At 41.2% G+C, this 20,551-nt stretch overlaps 1 protein-coding gene across 2 annotated transcripts in view; it reads left to right on the top strand.

Moving 5' to 3' along the window:
• Positions 1-20,551, top strand: part of KRT222 (keratin 222) — a 52,620-nt gene that overhangs the window by 12,540 nt on the left and 19,529 nt on the right. For both annotated transcript variants that reach the window (XM_088474745.1, XM_088474743.1), the window contains 3 exons: positions 5,053-5,135; positions 11,320-11,476; positions 20,223-20,393. In XM_088474745.1, coding sequence (XP_088330871.1) covers positions 5,053-5,135; positions 11,320-11,476; positions 20,223-20,393 — 411 coding nt within the window. The remainder of the gene's footprint in view (positions 1-5,052; positions 5,136-11,319; positions 11,477-20,222; positions 20,394-20,551) is intronic.

The raw sequence follows: 20,551 nt of genomic DNA, 5'->3' as shown, positions 1-20,551 counted from the left end.
CCAACACCTGTCGATCAGTATCCTAACCCTCCCCCTCTTCCTACCCAAACCATTCCTTCTCGGTGCCTTCTAACCTCACCACTAGTGCCTAAACCTAACCTACCGCTCCCCATACCCTAAACCTAACCCTCCCCCCTTAGCGCCTAACCCTTCCAATAGTGCTTAACTCTAATGCTAACCCTCCCCCTAACCTCGCTACTTACTTTCGGGTTTCCGGTGGTCAGGTTGCAGACGCAGATATTCTGACCGCTAAATCCCATCTGCAGGGATAGTAAACGTATCCTCTCTTATATATCTGCTGTTGGCACCAGTTTTAGACTGAACTATGGTTCTGATTCAGCAAGGATTGCAACTGCGATTACGCATGCTATCGGCCGATTGTTGCGTTATGCATATGCATCACAGTGTGCGAACCTGCCACTGTGATCAGGACTGCGATCCCAGATACTATATAGAACCATCGCAGAGTGATTGACAGGAAGTGCAGTTTGTAGGAGGTGATGGGGGGTAGTCAGCAAATGCAGACGTGCCAGGGCATTCGAACGGCGCTGCAGAGGTGTGCATAAATTATCGACTGTGATGCCCTACGCAGCTTGAGCTCTCGCTGCGTACAGGCAGTTTAGCAATTCCTAAGTAAGGTCTGGACTTGTGCAAGTGTGCATGAGGCTCCGATGTTACTCGATGTTACCGATGGTTTCACAGTCTTGCTAAGTATTGCGGATGTGTGTAAGGTAAAGTGGGCGTCCTCATGTAGTGCTGTGATGGCAGATCGATCGCAATGGATTCGCATGTCATGGCACTGAGTCTGCGTGCGTAATCGCAGCCGTGATCGCAGTTGCGATCTGTAGTGAATTAGACCCTATGTTCCTTAGCAAATGTAATCACAACGGCCGTATGGAGAGTAAAAAAATTATGTCAGTTTACGAGAAGCCACTTAACTATGTGTTTGTGTTTAAACTGTAGAAGGAATCTTTCACAAACATGGGAAGGACATACAAACTACACAGACTATCAGGCAGCACAAGCTAACCACTATGCCACTATACTGGCCGAGGTAAATTGGGTTACACTAGAAATAATAATTAAGGGAAACAAGTAGACATTACTCATAGCAATCAGTTGGATTTGAACTGTTATTTTTTAAGCGCAGTGGTGGCCTATGACCTTGATGATGCAATTTGTGTCATGGTGACTCCGCAAACCACTGCACAATGGCACAAATTGCAGCATTGTGATGTGGGGAGCTGTGATGATGCAAATCACAACAACATGCTGTGTGGATATCCCACTTGGTCCTCCCCTCAGGTATCTCCTGGTGGGGAGGCAGAAGAGAGTGGCAAGTATGAATGTAGGAAATTAAATCTGATTGCTATCTTTGGAAAACAGTATTTTGTTCTTTGCACCAGTTTTCTTGAATGAGCCTCAATTTGGTTTTTTTAACTAGCACACATACTTATACTATAATTGTGTAATAATATAATACATTTTAAATGTGTGGTCTGTGGTATTTTTGGAAAAGCAGAATGCACAAAAGTCACTTGTAATTATATTTTCATGTATCAAACATGTTATAAGATCATCAAAGATTTGGGGTCCGCCATAGCTTTCCCTAGAAATTCTAATGGTCAGAACTAGGCACTGAAGCATTTGGAATACTTTGTAGACCAGTGGTTCTCAAACTCGGTCCTCAGGACCCCACACAGGTCACGTTTTGCAGGTCACCCAGCAGGGGCACAGGTGTAGTCATTACTCACTGACACATTTTAAGATCCACAGGTGGAGATAATTATGTCACTTGTGATTTTGTGAGGAGACCTTAAAAACATGCACTGTTTGGGGTCCTTAGGATCAAGTTTGAGAACCTGTGTTCTAGACTACAGATCAGAGGTTCTCAAAATACACTATTATAGTCCATGTTTTGAGGATATCAATGCTTTAGCACAGGTGACTTAATTAGTACCTCAGTCAATTTGATTTAACCATCTGTACTCAAGCATGGATATCTTTAAAATGTAGACTGTAATGGCAGGGTTTTGGAACCTCTGCCATAGACGCTAAGTTCTATGTAACCAAACTAGGTATAGATTTACATCTGTTACATGTGACAGGGCCATGGAACGACACTGTTCCCAATAATTTGTAAACAAGAACATTACAAGACAAGTAAAAATATACCATTACATAATACAACACAAAATACAGCACAAAGAAATTATGACTGGTCACTGTTCTCATTCACATGTAGCTCATTGACTAGCTGAATTTGCTCCATTTAGTTTTATCATACTCAAATTTTCCCCCTTAATGGTATTAGCTGTGACAGTTGCACTGTGTTACACATCAGACAGTTAATTTGTCTATGACATGTACTGTATGTCTATAACTTAGCTTGTATTCTCAGTAATGACACAAAGATGTATATACATACGGAGCAAGATGTTAAATGAAGGCTGATTATACATGCAACACTAAAATGTCACACCTTCAAGACAAAATCACTAAACACAGATGCTTGCCAATTGACTTCATAATTAGTAAGCACTTATTTAATTTTTTATTCTATTGTAATCTGCATGTCAGACAAAGCAATTGAAATAACGCCCCTTGTGTCATAGTCATATGGAAAGAAGCTGTGGACTATTACAAAACATTGGCATTGCTCATACATAAATTATAATCGAAGAGGTACCTTAATCCATAATTACATCACTAAATGGCTATGACACATTTTATAATGAAAGCCTGAAATGTAATTATATTGCATGGCTATTTGTATATTATGAACTTTGGTTAATAATAATATTATTAATAATAATAATAATAATAATAATAATAATAATAATATTTTAGATTGACATACAAGTTCTAAGAAATGATCAATGGACAATGCATGATAAAAGTTAGTAATACCGCTTTTCTACCTAAGTTCCGGGCCTGACCCGTAGGTTGGAACAGGGTTCCAAACCGAATCAAACCCGAAATTTATCCGGCGCTGACTCAGGATATTCCCGAGTCGGCGCCGTTCACACCGGAGCCGGGTCTGCAGTGATAAAAGTTAGTAATACCGCTTTTCTACCTACTGCAGGGTTTCATGGGTTATTCCCGTGTTAAACCCTGCAAGTTACCTGGGTTGGATTGCTGGGTCACTCAAACCGGGAATCCAATCCTGTCCCTTTTTACACCAAGGAGCTACCCGGGTTAACCCTGCAATAACCCGGGTTTTAGCTCTGGAATAAAAGGAGTATAACATATCTGGAGTTTCCTGTAGGGAATAAGCAATGGAAACACTGGTCCTCTGGTCTACTATTGAAAATCCCAACATACTTGTTGTATACGGTTGTATACTCTTATGGCTAAGGGCATATGGCAGAAGGGGTGATTTGAATGTTGTTCAAAGATGGACATCTGCACTAAAACCATATAAACAATATACCACTTCCTTTCATTGACTATGTTAGCTGATTGCATAAGTAGGGTTGGTATATGACACCAGTGTCTTTGGAATAGGGGTGATTGTTGGTGGAGTATTCAGTAACCAATAATAATTTTTACTGATTTTTGATAAATAATATATGCTCACATATTTGTTCCTCACTGATATGCCCACTAAATCCTTTTTTAAGGACTTTCACATATAAAACATATCTCTACAGTCCCATTTTTTATAGGACAGTCCTAGTTTTACCAGAAACAATGTGGTAGAGCCAAGTAGATTGGCAGCAATGTGTCCCTGTTGTACCAGGGGAGTTACCGAATATATACTGAATTTTATATTGGGAATGTTGAAAGTTATAATTGAGCATGATGTTACAGTACAATGCAATGTTCAGTTGTTAAGTCTTCAGGCTCTGCCTACGTGCACTAGGAAACAATGACAATTCAGGGATTACACTTGGGATGAAAGAAGGAGCCTTTTTACTGTTCTGCCCCTTCCCCCTAACCACAGACGGCTATGCCTAGTCACTCATACACAAGGAAAACAAATTATTATATCACGTCCAAACTTATAGTATATATACCTACTGTAAATAATTGTTAATCCCTATTAATTAAGGTTGTTATTAAATGTGAAGAATGTGATAAGGCAATAAATAGCTATTAAAAGTTAATACTATAATAGGTACTGCTTTATGACAGGTGTTGTGAACTGAGGACTCATTTAAAACCATGCTTAGTCTTTTTTTTATACCTATGCAATCAGAGGAGTGGTTTAAGCAATTTTTTTATGTGTACATACCAAAACCTTCCTGTTCCCTTATTCGCACCATTCACTTCTGTATTAATGAGTGTGGAACGCCCTTGTACTCTAGCAGCTCCAAGCTCCATACATGGGCCAAATTAGAGAGTTTTTATAACATTTTGGGCCTGATTGAGAGATGGACAAAATGTCAATGTTAAACGCGGTGGAGTGATTTTTTGCCACTGCACATGAGTCAAAGCCACACTGCGTACGCACGGTGATGGTTTAGTGAAACTTGTCACAGAGAGGATTTCTCCACAAAATGAGTGACAGGTAGTCAGGGTTAAATTGAAGTAATGAGGGCGGGTAGAAAAATGCAGGTATGCGGGACCACTATAAGGGCATGCCCTAGTGAGCCTCTGCAAATTCATTCGCAGCTGTAGAGACCCCGGCATTTTAGGAGAGACACTCTATCTCAGACAGCATTTGCTTACTCAGAAGTTCATGTTCGACCAATGTTTCCGATGTTCCCGCTCTTGTATGTAAGCTGCGAATGTGAGACGCTGGAGGTGGGCGTCTCAGTGCACAAGACATCAGCTGTCATTAAATAGCAGTTGCAACAGCATTTGTTTCCATTTCTTAATCAGGCCCTTTGATTTAATTTACTGCCAAGTTTACTTAAGTATTGAACATCAGCTTTGTTAAGCAGTAAATTGTTTTGCAGTAACTAATCTCCCTTTAATAAATAAAAAAAGCAAATGATACATCTTGTCATGAATGACATAGAAGCTTCACATCAATGGAAAGCATAATATTCTGTCTACATTATTCTATTTAATCATTGTTTATAATTTATTGTTGATTGTTTGCAGATCTATACAATGGTGATAGAAAATGCAAAAACTTCCTTGAAAATTGACAATTACAACATGGATCTCGCACTTCTCGAACAAAGGTTTGAATTTTTTTTTTAAATAACAAATATAGGAGCTCATTCAGACCCGTTCGCTAGATGCGTACGCTCGTGCCCAGTGTATGCAAATTTGGCTAAGTGACGGCAAGGCAGGCGATCGCACGGCAAGGCACAAGCATGCCCACTATGTCTTGGCGTGCGATGGTGGTGTGTATGCAGATGCCTACCAGCTGGTCTTTAGATGCCCAGTAGCGCACGTCATCTCCAGGAAGTGTATGCAACCATCGGTACATCGGGTTCCATCAGCAGTGAACACAGTGCTTGAGGTTGACTATACCCTACCCCAAGCACTGCGAGCACTTCAGTGTATAATTCAACCAGGTGACGTGTACTATGACGCTGGTTGTTAATTATGCATGCCTCTGAATCAGCGTTAAGATGCTCAGGCACGCCTGTGTTCACACCCCCACTCCCGCGTTTCCAGTGGCCTGCCCCTGTTACCACCCACAAACGGCTTGACCTGTCACTCATTCAGCTGGGCTGTCTCTGCCGGGCGAGCGAATGCTTCACGATCACTCGGCCTAGTTTGCGCACGCGCACTGTGATGTATACACATGCGCACATTGCAAACCGTCGCTCGCTATCGAACGGGTCTGAATCAGGCCCATAGTGCAATTGGTTACACCAGGTAAAAAAATACTACATTGTGCAGAATCTGATGGCTGTGTTTATTCTACCAACATTTTGTCCAGTTTATTATATAAGGTCCAAACTTTAATTAGCAGAAAGCACTTCCAATGGGAAGCCACTCCCCTGCCTGTCCACCAGCCATAATGGGCTTGTAGAGGCTCAGTGGCGGGCTGGGCCGGGGGGCAGGGTGCCATGTGCCCCCCGGGCCGCAGCGTCATGCGGGCCGCCTGTGTCACCATGGCCGCCATCAGGGGGGTCTGCGAGGATAGAAGTCCCGGGCCCGGATACTCGACAGAAAGGAGGGGGCCCGCCTGCTCCTTCCGCCCACTCCTACCTTCTTTGAATAAAAAGTGAAAGGAGGGCCGCTCCAAATGGCACGCTGCGTGCAACTACCTCCGTGGTCCGAACAATAAAAGTGAATGGCAGGGGACACTATGGCTCGCTCCTACCGCCCGCCCGCCCGGCTGTTCAATAAAGTTTTTTTTTTTTTGACCCGGAGTGCGTGACGTCGTGCGTGGCACTGACTGGAAGAGAGAGACAGAGGAGCTGCGGCGCTGAGGACTCGGAGCAGTACCAGCAAGAACAAGAGAAGGACTGGTAAGTCACGTTTTGCAGGCTTGCAGCAGCATGTGATATGGATGTGAGGAGTGGGAATTCCGGGCTAGGGCTGGAGACGGAGAGTGGAGAGGCAGAGGGAGAGAGAGAAGAGAGTTAAGCTGGCTCTATTACTTATATAAGCAGGTGCACAGTGAGAGAAAGCTGGGTACAATAGAGAAAGGAGAACAAAAAGAAGATAGCTGTGCATATTATAGGGACAGGGACAGGGACAGAAAAGGTACAAAGAGAGGAGCCATGTGCAGAGAGGATAATGGGAGAGAGCCATGTATACTAGACAGGGGCAGAATTATAGAGAGCTGTGCATACTGCAGAAAGAGTGACAGAGAGATACCATCATGACAGTGACTTAAGTCTGGTGATCTATAGCTTTCATTTGGATATTGGTACTAATGCTTGTCATTCTACAGATGTGGTAGGATTGTTGATCTGTCTGTTTTTTATATGCCATGAATATAGACTTTATTATTTGCCTAGAGCCTACCTTGTGGTGGCAGACTTGATAAAAAAAATTTGACAAGGGGGAAGCCCTATTTTGTCAGTCCCAGGGCCCACAATTTCTGATGGCAGCCCTGTGTGTCACTGTGACACAGACTGCACCGCGTTTGTAGCGCTGACCGGACGGAATTCGGTCAGCGCTACACAAGTGACAAACACACAGCCGCCGGCACCGGCAGCTGTGTGTTTGTTTTGATCAGCAGCCAATGAGAGTCTGTCAGACTCTCATTAGCTGCTGCTGCACCCACTGCAGGAGCCGCTCCATTTTCCAGCCCCCGCAGTGGGCAATGGGAGAGGCGTCATGATGTCATATGACGTCTCTCCCATAATGCAGAGCGGCCCAGCCCGGGAGGACAGACGGAGGAGCGGATGGTGGTGGCGGGAGCGGGGATTCAGGTAAGTGTTTTGTTTTTTTTATATTATGTGTGTCTACTGTGGGGGGTCTGGCACTACAAGAAGGAGACCACTACTGGGGGCACTACAAAGGGGGGACTACTACTACTGGGGGCACTACAAGGGGGGGTCTACTACTACTGGGGACTACTACTGGGGGCACTACAAGGGGGGGACTACTACTACTGAGGATACTACAAGGTGGAGGACTACTACTACTGGGGGCACTACAAGGGGGGGCGACTACTACTACTGGGGACTACTACTACTGGGGGCACTACAAGGGGGGGACTACTACTACTAGGGGCACTACAAGGGGGGGACTACTACTACTGGGGGCACTACAAGGAGGGGGGCTACTACTACTGGGGGCACTACAAGGGGGGGACTACTACTACTGGGGACACTACAAGGGTTGGACTACTACTACTGGGGGCACTACAAGGGTTGGACTACTACTACTGGGGGTATTACAAGGGGGGGACTACTACTACTGGGGGCACTACAAGGGGGGGACTATTACTGGGGGCACTACAAGGGGGGTACTACTACTGGGGGGGACTACTACTAGGGGCACTACAAGGGGAGGGGACTACTACTAGGGGCATTGCATAGGGGGGAGGGGACTACTACTAGGGGCGCTACATTGGGGGGAGGGGACTACCACTGGGGGCACTGCATTGAGGGACCACTGCTGGGGGCTCTATATAAAGGGCAATAGTGGGGGTACTGCATGGGGGAAGACTACAACTGGGGCCACTATTTAAGGGGCACTGCATAAGGGGTATCCACTACTGGGGGCACTATATAAGGGGCTTACTACTGGGGGCACAAGGGGCACTGCATAGGGGGATCACTACTGGAGGCCTGCATAAGGGTGTCCTCTCCTGTGGCACAGGGTGGCACTGCATATGGGCACTACGACAGGGAGCTGCTCCTAATCTTTATTTTTACCTTACATTAATCCCATATGGACCCGCCTCCTCCCTAGAACACTTGAGGGGGGGGTGCCGTAGCACACACATTCTTTCAGGTACCCTGGCTACACGCTACTCCTCGTCTGCATGCATTTGCCCCCCAGGCTAAAAGTTGCCAGCCAGCCCCTGTAGAGGCTGCAGCCAATGCAGTCCCTAGAAATGAGGGGGCTTTGTGCACATAGTGTATGCAAATTTTGTCTGCATGCACAAAGTTCTATTTTTTGCAACAGGTCACAGTGCTGCTGAGCCGGTCAGCCCCCTCAACTTTAGTGGTAGGAGTCACCACTGGAGAAGATGGAGGGGAGAGAAGTGTCGGAGAGGCCTGCCCATGATTACACAATTGTGATATAATCGGAGGTAGATGCAGCCAGAAATACACCTGTCAGAAGTATTAACTTTTGTGGGTACTCAGCCTCATGTGCAAAGATCTGTGCTGACAATTCTTAACATCAGCTCACACTTTTTGTAGTGCTTAAAGTGTACATAAATAAACATTGGGCACAGAGTCTAAGGGGTCAATCCATTTAGGTGAAAATTGCGAGGTGCTATTTTCTCTTTGAATTCGCACAGCTAATTAATTTTGCAATTTAATTAGCAACTCGCCCTGAATCAGTCAGACTGAATTCGCATTTTTCCAGTCGCACCTCCCTGAGGGTGAGAGATGGAAAGGAAAATCTTTATTTTAAGGTTAAAATTGCGGGACACTGTGCTGAACCCATTGGACACCCCCCCCCTAATGACAAATTAGGCAATTGAAAGTTTCCAATTAGCTTAATTAGTCCAATAATTACATGTCATTTTTTGGGGTTAAAAAAATGTCCACAAATTACCCCAAAATAAACTTTTTTGTTCGTTTAGGCACCCCAAAATTAATTACAATAATTCTTTATTGAAAAATTATTGTTTATTATAATTTCTTTACAATTTTTCAAGGTGCCCTCAAAGTACCCCATAATCACCTTTTTTTCCTACTTTTTTTTTTATTTTTTGTTTAATGCGTTTGAGATATTAAACAAAAAAAGTTTGCTTCTTATCATTTATTTGCATTTTTTTAAAAACACAAATCAGCCATTGACACCATTTAAAACATGCAGTATCTTCCTAATGCCTACAAACAGCTTTCTATACGGTCCTGCCAATGAAATTATCAATTGTGGGGGGTCCAGATGTCTCCCCACTTTTTTATGCACTTCTCTCACATCTCATTTGACAGTCAATTCGCACCCATCCACTGTGAGTAGCGCGAACAAGCATTTTTAATTGGATTGGAGAGTTTTCTTGGCAACGCGCATTCGTGCAAAGTCTGTGAGGTTTAAGAAATAAACTCGCTACTCGCAATTCACACCTAATTGGACTGAACCCTAAGCTGGCTGTTGCCAAAATCGGAAAAACTGAATTCCCTCTACCAAAAATAGGCTCTGCCATCCTGGTCTGAAGGTATTATAGCGGGAAAACACCAGCCTGGGATGCTCCTGCAAAGTGCCAGCCCTAAGTGCTCTCATAGTTCTTGCAGCAAGTCTGTCTAACTAGTTATTAAAGAAGTGGTCAGGCCATTCTGCAGGGTCGGCTCCAGGGGAAGCCGCACCCTGTGCAGGACGGGACTCATGTGCCCGCTACCCGCGCACAGCTTTGCCGCGTGTGACCAAAAATGGGTGTGTGGCCTAATTACCATAAGCCACATCCCCATAATGGTGTTATTTGGGGCGTGTTGGTATGGCACACCTCCAGTTAACGTCAGGCTGGGGGCGAGCCCAGCACTACGTCAGTAGCTGGGCTACCCCCAGCTCTTTTCCTGCACTGAATTACGCGTGGCATCCATTCCTCTTCTTCGGGGCTGGCACCACCGCACAGCTGCAGCGGTGGAGGTGCCCAACCTCCAGACAGCCCACGGGACACTTCATCCCACGGGTGTAACAGCAGTGTCTGAAAAACGGGACTGTCCCACTAAAATTGGGAATGGCTGAAAGGGGTTTGTCCTCTATGGGGTGACCCCCCCTGTTTGACCGCACTGGTCGAACATACCTTGAGCTGGCCCTGCCCTTCTGTTTGGAGACAGCCATTTGCATATTTAGTGGTATTGATAGATGCTCATTACAGGACTAGTTACAAAGTCTTCTTATTAATTTTCGCATTAATCCTGATATGTCGATTTGTAGTGGATTGCCCAACATATTATAGCCCACATGGCCATTTAAGCAAATAAATTATATCCTTCGTATTGAATGTGATGCTGTCTCTGATTTTGAACTAACAGTATACCAATTTGTAGATGATGTAATTTCTGTGATTGGTTGGCATTATTTAGTTTTGGTTTTCTTGCATGCCATTTAGCAGGTACTATGATGAAAACTGGTGGTTGGTGTTTTGAGCAAACTTGTTGGTTCCTTCTCTGTTTATGATTTTAGGTAACTTGAATTCAGTTTTTTTTACATTGTTTTCTCATCTGTACATGATCTCCAGAAACTTTGGAAGTATTTTACCCAATTCTTCATCCTTTAATAAGATGGGCCAAAGTCCTATCATAATCTTCTCAACCTCTTTCACTTGGCTGCTCTATCTGGTAATGAATAAAAAGGTGTTCATAGTTTTTCCGTTTCTTTGTACTCTATTTTTTCTGATACCTCCCTCTATTTGGTTTTTACATGTATGTGAATTTATGCAAAATGCTTAACTTATGCAAATTGTATTTGCAGAGTATTTTCCTCTGTAGACTAAGCAACTTGCATATTTTTGTTCACACCTACATTTATGGAGTAAATAATGTCAGGTCCACTATCACGTATCATAACATATGTGCAACTGAAAATAAACATGTAATTGATATTTTTCTTGTAACACAATTCAAATGAGCCCAACTCAACTTCATGCCTTACAATAGAAGATACAAAGGCCTTCCACTAGCTGCAGGATAGAGATGAATACACTATGCTTCTATAGATGCCACCAGCAGAGATATTGGGACCAAACTCTAGATCACTTTATTTTCTGTGTTACATACCTGCTTAAATATCTGAAAAGGTTTTACATATGTTTAAAAGTAAGTCTTTCAACAGATCTAGCAGAGTGATTTGTGAAGAGAAACAGATTACAAAGCAAAACAAACTTCTGAAGATAATGGAAAATGAATTCACACAGAACACCTTGGATTTGAAACTAGCTATTACAGAAAAAGAAGAAGAAATTAAAGACTTAACATCAGTTCATCAAGAGGTATGAGAAGGTGCTCCCCCTAGTGTTCTGGTAGCTTTATGACGACATAATCATTAGATTTGTTCCGCTAATCTGACTATTGTGGACATCCTAATATGTCACAAAACCAACACTGTGCTAATTAGTTCATTTATTAATATGCAGACAGGGTATGTCTTCTCACATTCAGGTTTTTGAATGAGAGTACATAGAAGCACTTAGTTCTACGTATATGTACATTCAATGCAGACTATGGCCCGTATTCAATTATCGTCGAAAAGTCAGATCCGTGAAAAAGTATCGCGGATTATGTAATTTCTCCAGGCAGAAAAGTAACGCTATATTCAATTGCAAACAGTTTTCGCGTACGTGAAAACGCAATGCAATGTAATAGGCAAAAAAGATTTGCCTATGAATAGGTGTCGGAAAAAAGTGCAGAATTGCTATTTTGGGGTGCAGGTGGGGAAACCACTCTGCAACCTTGGGACAGCCCCCCAAAGGATAACTGCGTCAAAAAAGTCCTTAAAAAATGAATTAAAAAAAAGGGGGCAAAAAAGTTCAAAGTGGGGGGACAAACTTAAAAAGTAGCAAAACACAATTTTGGGAGGTCTGCAAGTAGGGGTGAGGTGTTATTTTGATTGCAGGTGGTTGCAGAAGTGCCGTTTTTTTACGTATTTTTAAACAACAAATTAGCGACTTTTAACTATGCTTACCCCCATTTTCAAGTACCTCAAATTTGACAGGACTACTTATTTTTATGCTAAAAATAAGCAAAAAGCTATTCTTCACCACTTCATCAAAGACGCTAACTCAAATCAATTGCCAGCACTTAAGTACCCCAAACAGTGACTACGCAGACCCATCGCAGAGTGATTGACAGGAAGTACCGTTTGGGGTGGTGACGGGGGGTGGTCGGAGAAACGCAGGCGTGCCAGAGCGCTTGAACGCCATTACAGGGGTGTGCATAAATTAGCCACTGTGATGCCATATGCAGCTTGGGCTTTTACTGTGTGCGATGAGGTTAGCAATTCCTGAGTAAGGTCAGACCATGTGCAAGTGTGCATGAGGCTGCAATTGTATTCGATGTTACCAATGGTTTCACAGTCTTGCTAAGTATTACGCATGTGTGTAAGGTGAAGGGGGCATCCTTATGTTAGGCTGCGACAGCATTGCAATTGCAATCATTAGCATATGTTCGCAGTGAGACTGCGTCCGTAATCACTATTGCGATTGCAATTAAACAACACTTTCCTAGAATACAAACAAATTAGACATCACAGACTATAACTTGTAACACATTGAAAGATTGTGTTAACCTGATGTAACTGTATACTGTAAATATAACACTTCAAGATCAGACCTGAATTACTACATTCATTACAGGTTACACAGTACAAACAATAATGGTAACCAGACCATGTAGGAGACTACAAAATTATTTGATTAAAATACAATATCCCCATCTTGCTCTCTGTGGCACTGAAAAGTGATGCCATTTTTGCTTGTTTTTGGTTGTGTCACCTACTTTTTACTATGTATAGTTTTTTGTGATCACCGTTTCCAAAATCCTATACTTAAAAAATACTGTATCCCTTGAAAATGAAAACCTTTAAATTCACAATGATAGAACTGGTCCTTCTGCAGAATTCTTAGGGGGAGATTTAATAAAGCATGGAGATAAAATTGTGTGAGATAAAGCACCAACCAATCAGCTCCTAACTGTCACTTTACAGGCTGTGTTTGAAAAATTACAGTAAGGAGCTGGTTGGTTGGTGCTTTATATCACACGATTGTATTTATCTCCAAGCTTTATTAAATGCCCCCCTTAGTGATTCATCCTTTTACATTCAACTTTTTCTAAGTTAAGACCATTATTAAGCATTTATTATGCAGTCTGTTTGACTAATTGAATCGATAAAAGATACAAGAATGGGGGAGATATATCAAGCCTTGGAGAGAGATAAAGTACAATCAATCAGCTCCTGTCACTTTAAACGCTGCAAATGGAAAAATGACAGGTGCTGATTGGTTGGTACGTTATCTCTCTGCAAGGCTTGATACATCTCCCCCAATAACTATATTAATATTGATATTATTTTTAATAATAAGTTACAATATTCTCTTATTGTATTTGTATAATTGCAAAAAAAATTCTATAATACTATATCATAGCGTAACAAAAATATTTTTATATAATTTCTCGGTATAATATACATATTGTTTATCATCTCAATTTCATTTACAACTTATTTGCACACTGCTCTAGGACACTCTTCCTTATCACTATGTGTATACAAATGTGGATTTATGAGGGTTTTTTGTTAAATATTTTCTACATGTTCCCACAGTTAAAAGATTAAAAAAACAATTGGCACTCCTAATTATATGTTCAAGGAATACAGAATAGCATTTGCCTTAGGGAAAGACTCTTATAGGCGAGTTTTAGCAAGTACATAAAAATTTACTATCAGCTCTCAAATAATAACATAAGCCCATGGTTATGTGATAAGATAGCGAATGAATAACACCAGTGAATTTGTACTGAACCAAAACAAATTGACCAGTCATTCAGGACATTCTCTATTATAATTAAAAATTAGATGTTATGAAAGTATATATCTTGTATGTCTCTCTTACTGAGTTGCATGTAGATACTTGGTAATGCTAGGAAAGCAATTTTAGGTATACTTCATTGGGTTGTGAGAGCCCATATTTGTTAACAGTGATGTTATGTTATGTCTAGAATTCCCTTGGATAGTCCCACGAGATCTGTTTAATATGCTGAGCTTTGTTCAGCTTGTGTTTTTTAAAATTGATTTTTTATTCCACTACCACCTGCAACCTACTAGAATGATATTCACTGTTGGTTGAAGGAGGTTGTGATATTATAGCTGGGTACTGTGCATATCTTTATCTGTAACATCACATGACAGAATATGATGCTGTGTCTGCTACCTTCTTATTGTCCAGTGTCAGTGACTAATTAGAAGCCAGCACATGGTCATATGGTACATGTGAAACAGTGAGTTTTGCTGGATCAGCACTAAATCAGGTAACTGGTAAAGCAGAAGTAAGTGGAGGTTATTTAGCCATTCCCATCAGTCAGGGTTAATTTTTTTTTGTCAGGAGCCAAATAACTTACCAAAATAGTTTTGGAGTGTAGGAGGAAACCAGAGTACCTGGAGCAAATCCACACAAGCACAGGGAGAATATACAAAATTGGGGTTGGGTATGAAATACTTGCGGCGACAGCGGCATCCCGCATCCCAATGGATAAAGATCCCGACAGGGGCAGTAAGTACCCTAACCCTCCCCCTGTCTTTCCTTACCCTCCCTTGGTGCCTTACCCATACCTCCCCCCCCACAGTGGTGCCTTACCCTAACCTCCCCCTTGTGGTGCCTAAACCTAACCGCCCCCCCTTCCCGCACCCTAAATCTAACCCTCCCGGGGGGGTGCCTAGCCCTAACCTCCCCCCCGGTGGTGCCTAACCCTAACCCCCCCTTCCCGTAGCCTAACCCTAATATCTCCCCAGGGGTCCCTAAATCTAACCCCCCATCCCTCCGCGGCTACCTTAATTTGAGATGGCGGTTGTCAGGCTAAAGATGGGCATCGGGATTCCGACACCTATCTTTAATCCGAGTCGGGATTTTGGCGGTCGGCATCCCAGCCGCCGGAAAATTAACTGCATCCCACAAAATCAAACCCAAGAACTCAGTGCTGTGAGGCAGTAATGCTAGCCATTACACCATCCGTGCTGCCTTACTATTCTTGATAAGGATCCCCATACTGACAATTTGATAATAGGCTGTGCTCCAACACTGGTATTTCTCTATATTTAAGTGTTGTATGATAATTAATGATTTTGTATAGTGCAATTATATGAGTGATGATGTCACTTCTGGTGGCATCCCACATGAATTTCTGTGATTGACATCATTTTACTTACATTCCTTCGGGGACGCACCCCAGACATCAAACAGTATTATTGCGTGTGGGCAAACCGTGTTTGAAACATTTTACGGGCGGGATGTAAAAGAGATTGAGTCTGCCGGAGGTGCGGGATGCAGACTGATCTTGATCGTTATTTTAAAGTTGCAGTCATTTACAAGGCAAAGCCGAACTGGCTTTGCCTTGTAAATGACTGCAACTTTAAAAAAACGATCGAGATCAGTCTGCATTTTTTTGGAGGTAGCTGATCCCACTAGAATGTTGGTAATTTAGGTGAGAGAAAACCCCTCTCACCACAATATATATATAAATATATATTTATATATATATATATATATATATATGGGACCAAAAATATATAGGAAATATTGAGTAATTGACAAATTAAATGAAAAACATTTAAATAATTATTGAGGTGTCATGCTAAAATGGGAGTGAATATATTTGAATAGATTTCATGAAATTACAAATGGGATTTAAAGTCTTTGGTAACTGTATAATTATTAAAAAATTTCTAAAACACACTGAAGCTTAATGATATTATAAAATTGGTTAATGGCATCAATTAGTCTAAAAAAGCATTGCCTAATGCAGTATTTTAAAAAGCATAAAACCAGAAGTGTGCTGAGACAGACTAAACATAATGTCAAACAATTAAATTTATATAAATTATATTATTAAACCATATAATATGACTGGTAGTTACCTTAGTCTATGTGCGATAAATTTCTTTGATGATCACTATTTATTTCACATATCCTAAAGAGAGACCTGGGAATAAATTTACTAAAGGTTGATTGTAATTAAAAAAAATTATATAAATCGATCAACATCAGTGCAGTGTTTTAGGGGCTAAATCACACATTTACTAAAGCTTAAAAAATTGTCTGTTAATAAATGTGTAATTTAGCCCCTGAAATACAACATGCATGTTGATTTAGATCAATTCTAAATTGCTTCAAATTGATTAAAAATCAGTCTTTAGTAAATTTACCTCCTTATCTATTCTCTTCCTGCCCCTCCCCCTTTTTTTAGATTATTGCTTTCTTATTATTTTTGTAGTTATAACAGATATAAATGAATCTCCTATATTTATTTTCTATTCCATTAGCAGACACAAATATTAATTGGTACAGTAGTATTTTAATACATTCCATATATATATTTCTCATATATAAATTGCATATTGTAAACCCTTTACTAAGATAGATAGAGTTAATTTAAAATGTTTATTCTATATCTCTTTGTATCTTGATGTATACTCAATATTTTTTTTAAATATACTTTTTAAATACCATTTGATATTGTCCATGGAAAGACACTTTATAATTTTTAGTACATTTCCAAACTGATGATATGGGTCAATATGCATCATTTACTTGATTTTATGGAAACTATTGAATGCTTTTTATAAACTGCTACCTGTTCCAACGCTGTATAAATTAATGAACATTTACTTATTGGCCAAATGGATGGAGCTTATTGACTGGTATCAGACATTTCCCTTTCTGGTAAACCTGCACACATGTGAAACTACTACCTTTGCAATTTGTTTAAAATCATATAAGAATTTTAACTAAAAACACCTCATATATCGTGTTTTCAGTTTATACCCATCTATAAATGTTTGAAGAGCTCATAGAAGTATTTGAGACCTTTGTGTCAGAAAAGTGTTTAATTATAATTATAAACAACTTGCTACAGCAAAGTAATTACAGGCAGCAATCCTCCTTTTTGTGTCCGTCTCTCTATCTTTCCATATTTAGCTCAGTGAAGAGCTACATACAGTAGTTATTTATTAAGAATACATACTGTGTTTATTCACAAACTAGACAATGGTGTATAGTACATAAAGTGTATATAAAAGCAATGCGGTGCACTGCAATACAACAAACAATCTATGCCAAGAGAACACTTTCTTATGTCATATCCTTGTACACAATAAATCTGTGTAGGTGATTCTGATGGTATGTCCTTTTTGTGAGCATTATAAAAGGATGGTACAATAGCTCAAATATCTGCTATGAAGTATGTCTGACTCTATAACACGTTGGTGGTATGTATTCCATGTGTCTTCAATCATGAGCTATGATGGCCATTGCAAAGTTAAACACTGATCTTGTGAAGAGGTGTAGTCTTTAAGTAAGTTCCAGCTGTGCAGTAAGTAAAGCATAAGAACTTCGGGTGTATTTACTAAGCCTTGGATGTAGATAAAGTGAACGGAGATAACGTATCAACCAACCAGCTCCTAACTGCCATTTTCCAAACACAGCCTGTGACATGGCAGTTAGGAGCTGATTGGCTGGTACTTTATCTATGTTCATTTTATCTCCATCCAAGGCTTAGTAAATAGATCCCCTTGTGTGTTATAACCCAGTTCTGCAGGTTTCCCCAGCTACTTGCTTCAGCTTGTTGAGTCATGAATGTTCCGTTAAAAGCAGCCTCCACTACCTCTCTTTACTCTTGAAAGTTGGGCACTGTCAGTAGAGTGGACGCGGAGGTCGGTGTGGCTGCTGTACTGTGCTGGATCCTGCTGCTCTCTGGTCCAGATTAGAGTAGCGTGTTTCATCCAATGCGTTTCACACAATGGTGGGATTCCTCAGGGTCATGGGATCTAGTGTGAATCTCCTACTTCCTATATAGCCCGTATTCTGTTGCATTGGGAACTGGCTACCCATAAATAGTTCTATTGTCATTACTATGCATGCTTCACAGTCTGCATGGACACAAATGTTATGATAAAATCTTTCTTTCTACTTATATTGTTACTTTTGTTGCCTATGGCAGCAGGCTGCCCCTGGTTTCATCATCATAGTAATATTTTATTTTTGGCAGCAAAAATAAATAAAATGTATTAAACGTGAACAGTCACTAGCAGAATACATAAATGTTTTATTTAAATGGTATGTGGTTTAGTTGGGGGCCATAGAAATTTGTGGTGCTGCACGGCAGGGGGGAGCAGGGATTAGCAGCAAATGTGTCCTGGGCCAGAACCACAATTGCCTTTATGCCCTCCACCCTAAGTTGTTCTCCCTTCTGAAGGCTCTCCCCTTCACCTAAGCATCTACCTACATCATCAGCTCTGCTATTACAGAATGGCAGTGGTTTACAGCAGAAGAGACCACTTAGCTTGCTCATTGCTCTCAGTCATGGCTGCCGTGTCATCATTGGCTTGTAATCGCACGTTCAAGCCTATGAAGTCAGCGTAATCCTGTTGCATCTAGTTTCAGTGCAGCCTCTGCAGGACCAACTAGGGGCCTGATTTAGAGTTGCAGTTTTCGTGGATCAAACACAATAACTTCCAAAAATTATGACCTTACATGCAAATTTTGAATTGCATGTATCTTCGCATATATGAAACTCAGAGTAAGATATACAGTAAATATGCAGAAGCATCAAGATACGTTCAGAATATATCTTGATTTCCCCGATGTAAAGCTACAACAGTCATCAACTATTGATGCTTACTGTATGTTGTATATTTAGAAGTGTATTAAAATTGATAATTATATATGTTAAAAAATACATGCCCTTGACCCCTAAAATAATTACTTAGCACCTGTCCTATAGACCATGTTGGTTAATATTCACAAAAGTGGCAACCAGCATAAGGCTATTCCAGGTCATCACATAAGAGGGTGTCCCGCAGTGTAAGGACACCCAGTTATAATGCTAATCCAGCCCCAGAACAGGGTATAATTTCTACGGGAATTAGGCCCACAAATTCCATGCAAGCCATTCCCCAGGGCAAAGGCAAAGCATTCCAGTGCTGAGTAGCACAGAGACCCTTTCTGGCATCCTCTGTGTGGAGGTTAACAGTGTTACATCAAAAAAAGATTAAGTACTATTCCTAAGCTAAAGGTCTCAGCAAGCTCTGGCAGTTGTTGATTGGTGGAAAGACAGTTTGGACAAGGCTGATTCTGAGTTGGACGCTTCTGCATCTGTGTGTAATTTTTGCCGGTCTAGTGTCTATGACTTTATTGTAATGCTGCTGCAAGCCTTTCCCTGATGTACTGCCATTTATCTGCATGTGCAAGCACTAAGGCGCCCATTTTCAGAGTTTTTAGACACTGAAATACCACTCTGTGCATCTTTGAAAGTAACCATTGTTGCACCACCTATTTACCGATGGTCAATTTTAATTGATTTTGATTGATTTAAAATCGATCAACATCAATGTTGTGTTTCTGGCGCTAAATCACTCATTTACTAACAGACAATTTTTGATTAGATTTTTTAAGTACAGGTATTAGTAAATGTGTGATTTAGCCCCAGAAACACAACATCAATGTTGAACGATTTTTATTGATTTGAAATCGATCAAAATTTACCTTTAGTAAATATACACCTAAGTGACTGAGTTCACTCCCATATTATAAGATGGTATATCCCTGTGCGTCTGAATAGCCATTTCCCAGTAACAGCCCAGGAACATCCAGCACAACTTAGATATATGCGCAGTTGAAGAACATCGACCATTTGCATGAATATCGGCACTGCGTACGACTCAAAATCAGTCCCTTAATGTCATTGTCATACATGCACTAGACAGAGCTAATCAGATGCTGTGCTACTGTGAAAATTTTGCATTTAAACATAGTAATGTTAGTAAATGAGCCCTAATATAGTTGGAAGTTCTCAATGAAGCAGTGACAATAAAAACGTCCTATTATGCCTGTTAAACAGGCCTACTGTAAAATATTTATTAATTGTAGCGATGGTAGATGGAACTGCATTGATCATAGTGTTGCCTTTGTCCCTCTCGTCCACTATCCATTTCATCTGCTGTTTATTTCTCTCCTCTCTCACTCTCTGCAGAAAGTACAGGCTATGCAGCAGTTAAAACATCCTATTGATGATATTCAGTTTGCCAAGGTGGAGGATGGGAGCAGGATGGAACTGTCCCAGCTCCTCAATGAGATCAGAACATACTATGAGGCGCTCATCAGCAGGAGTCAGATCCCCAACGACCTTTCAGCCAGGAACCAGGTAACTGTTTCACACAGAAAGGCACCTTCCAGGAAAGGGATTGCAGAGTCACTGCTTGTCTGACTCAGCTTCTCTCTTTCTCTGTCTTGGTCCTGTGATTGCTTGTGCAGGAGATGCCGGGGAGGGAGTGCCTTTTCCAATGCAGATAAATTGTAGCT

This window comes from Taudactylus pleione, unplaced genomic scaffold, assembly GCF_031769625.1.
Source record: "Taudactylus pleione unplaced genomic scaffold, aTauple2 ptg000155l, whole genome shotgun sequence".
Taxonomy (NCBI): Eukaryota; Metazoa; Chordata; class Amphibia; order Anura; family Myobatrachidae; genus Taudactylus; species Taudactylus pleione.
This window is presented reverse-complemented; position numbering and strand designations above follow the sequence as displayed.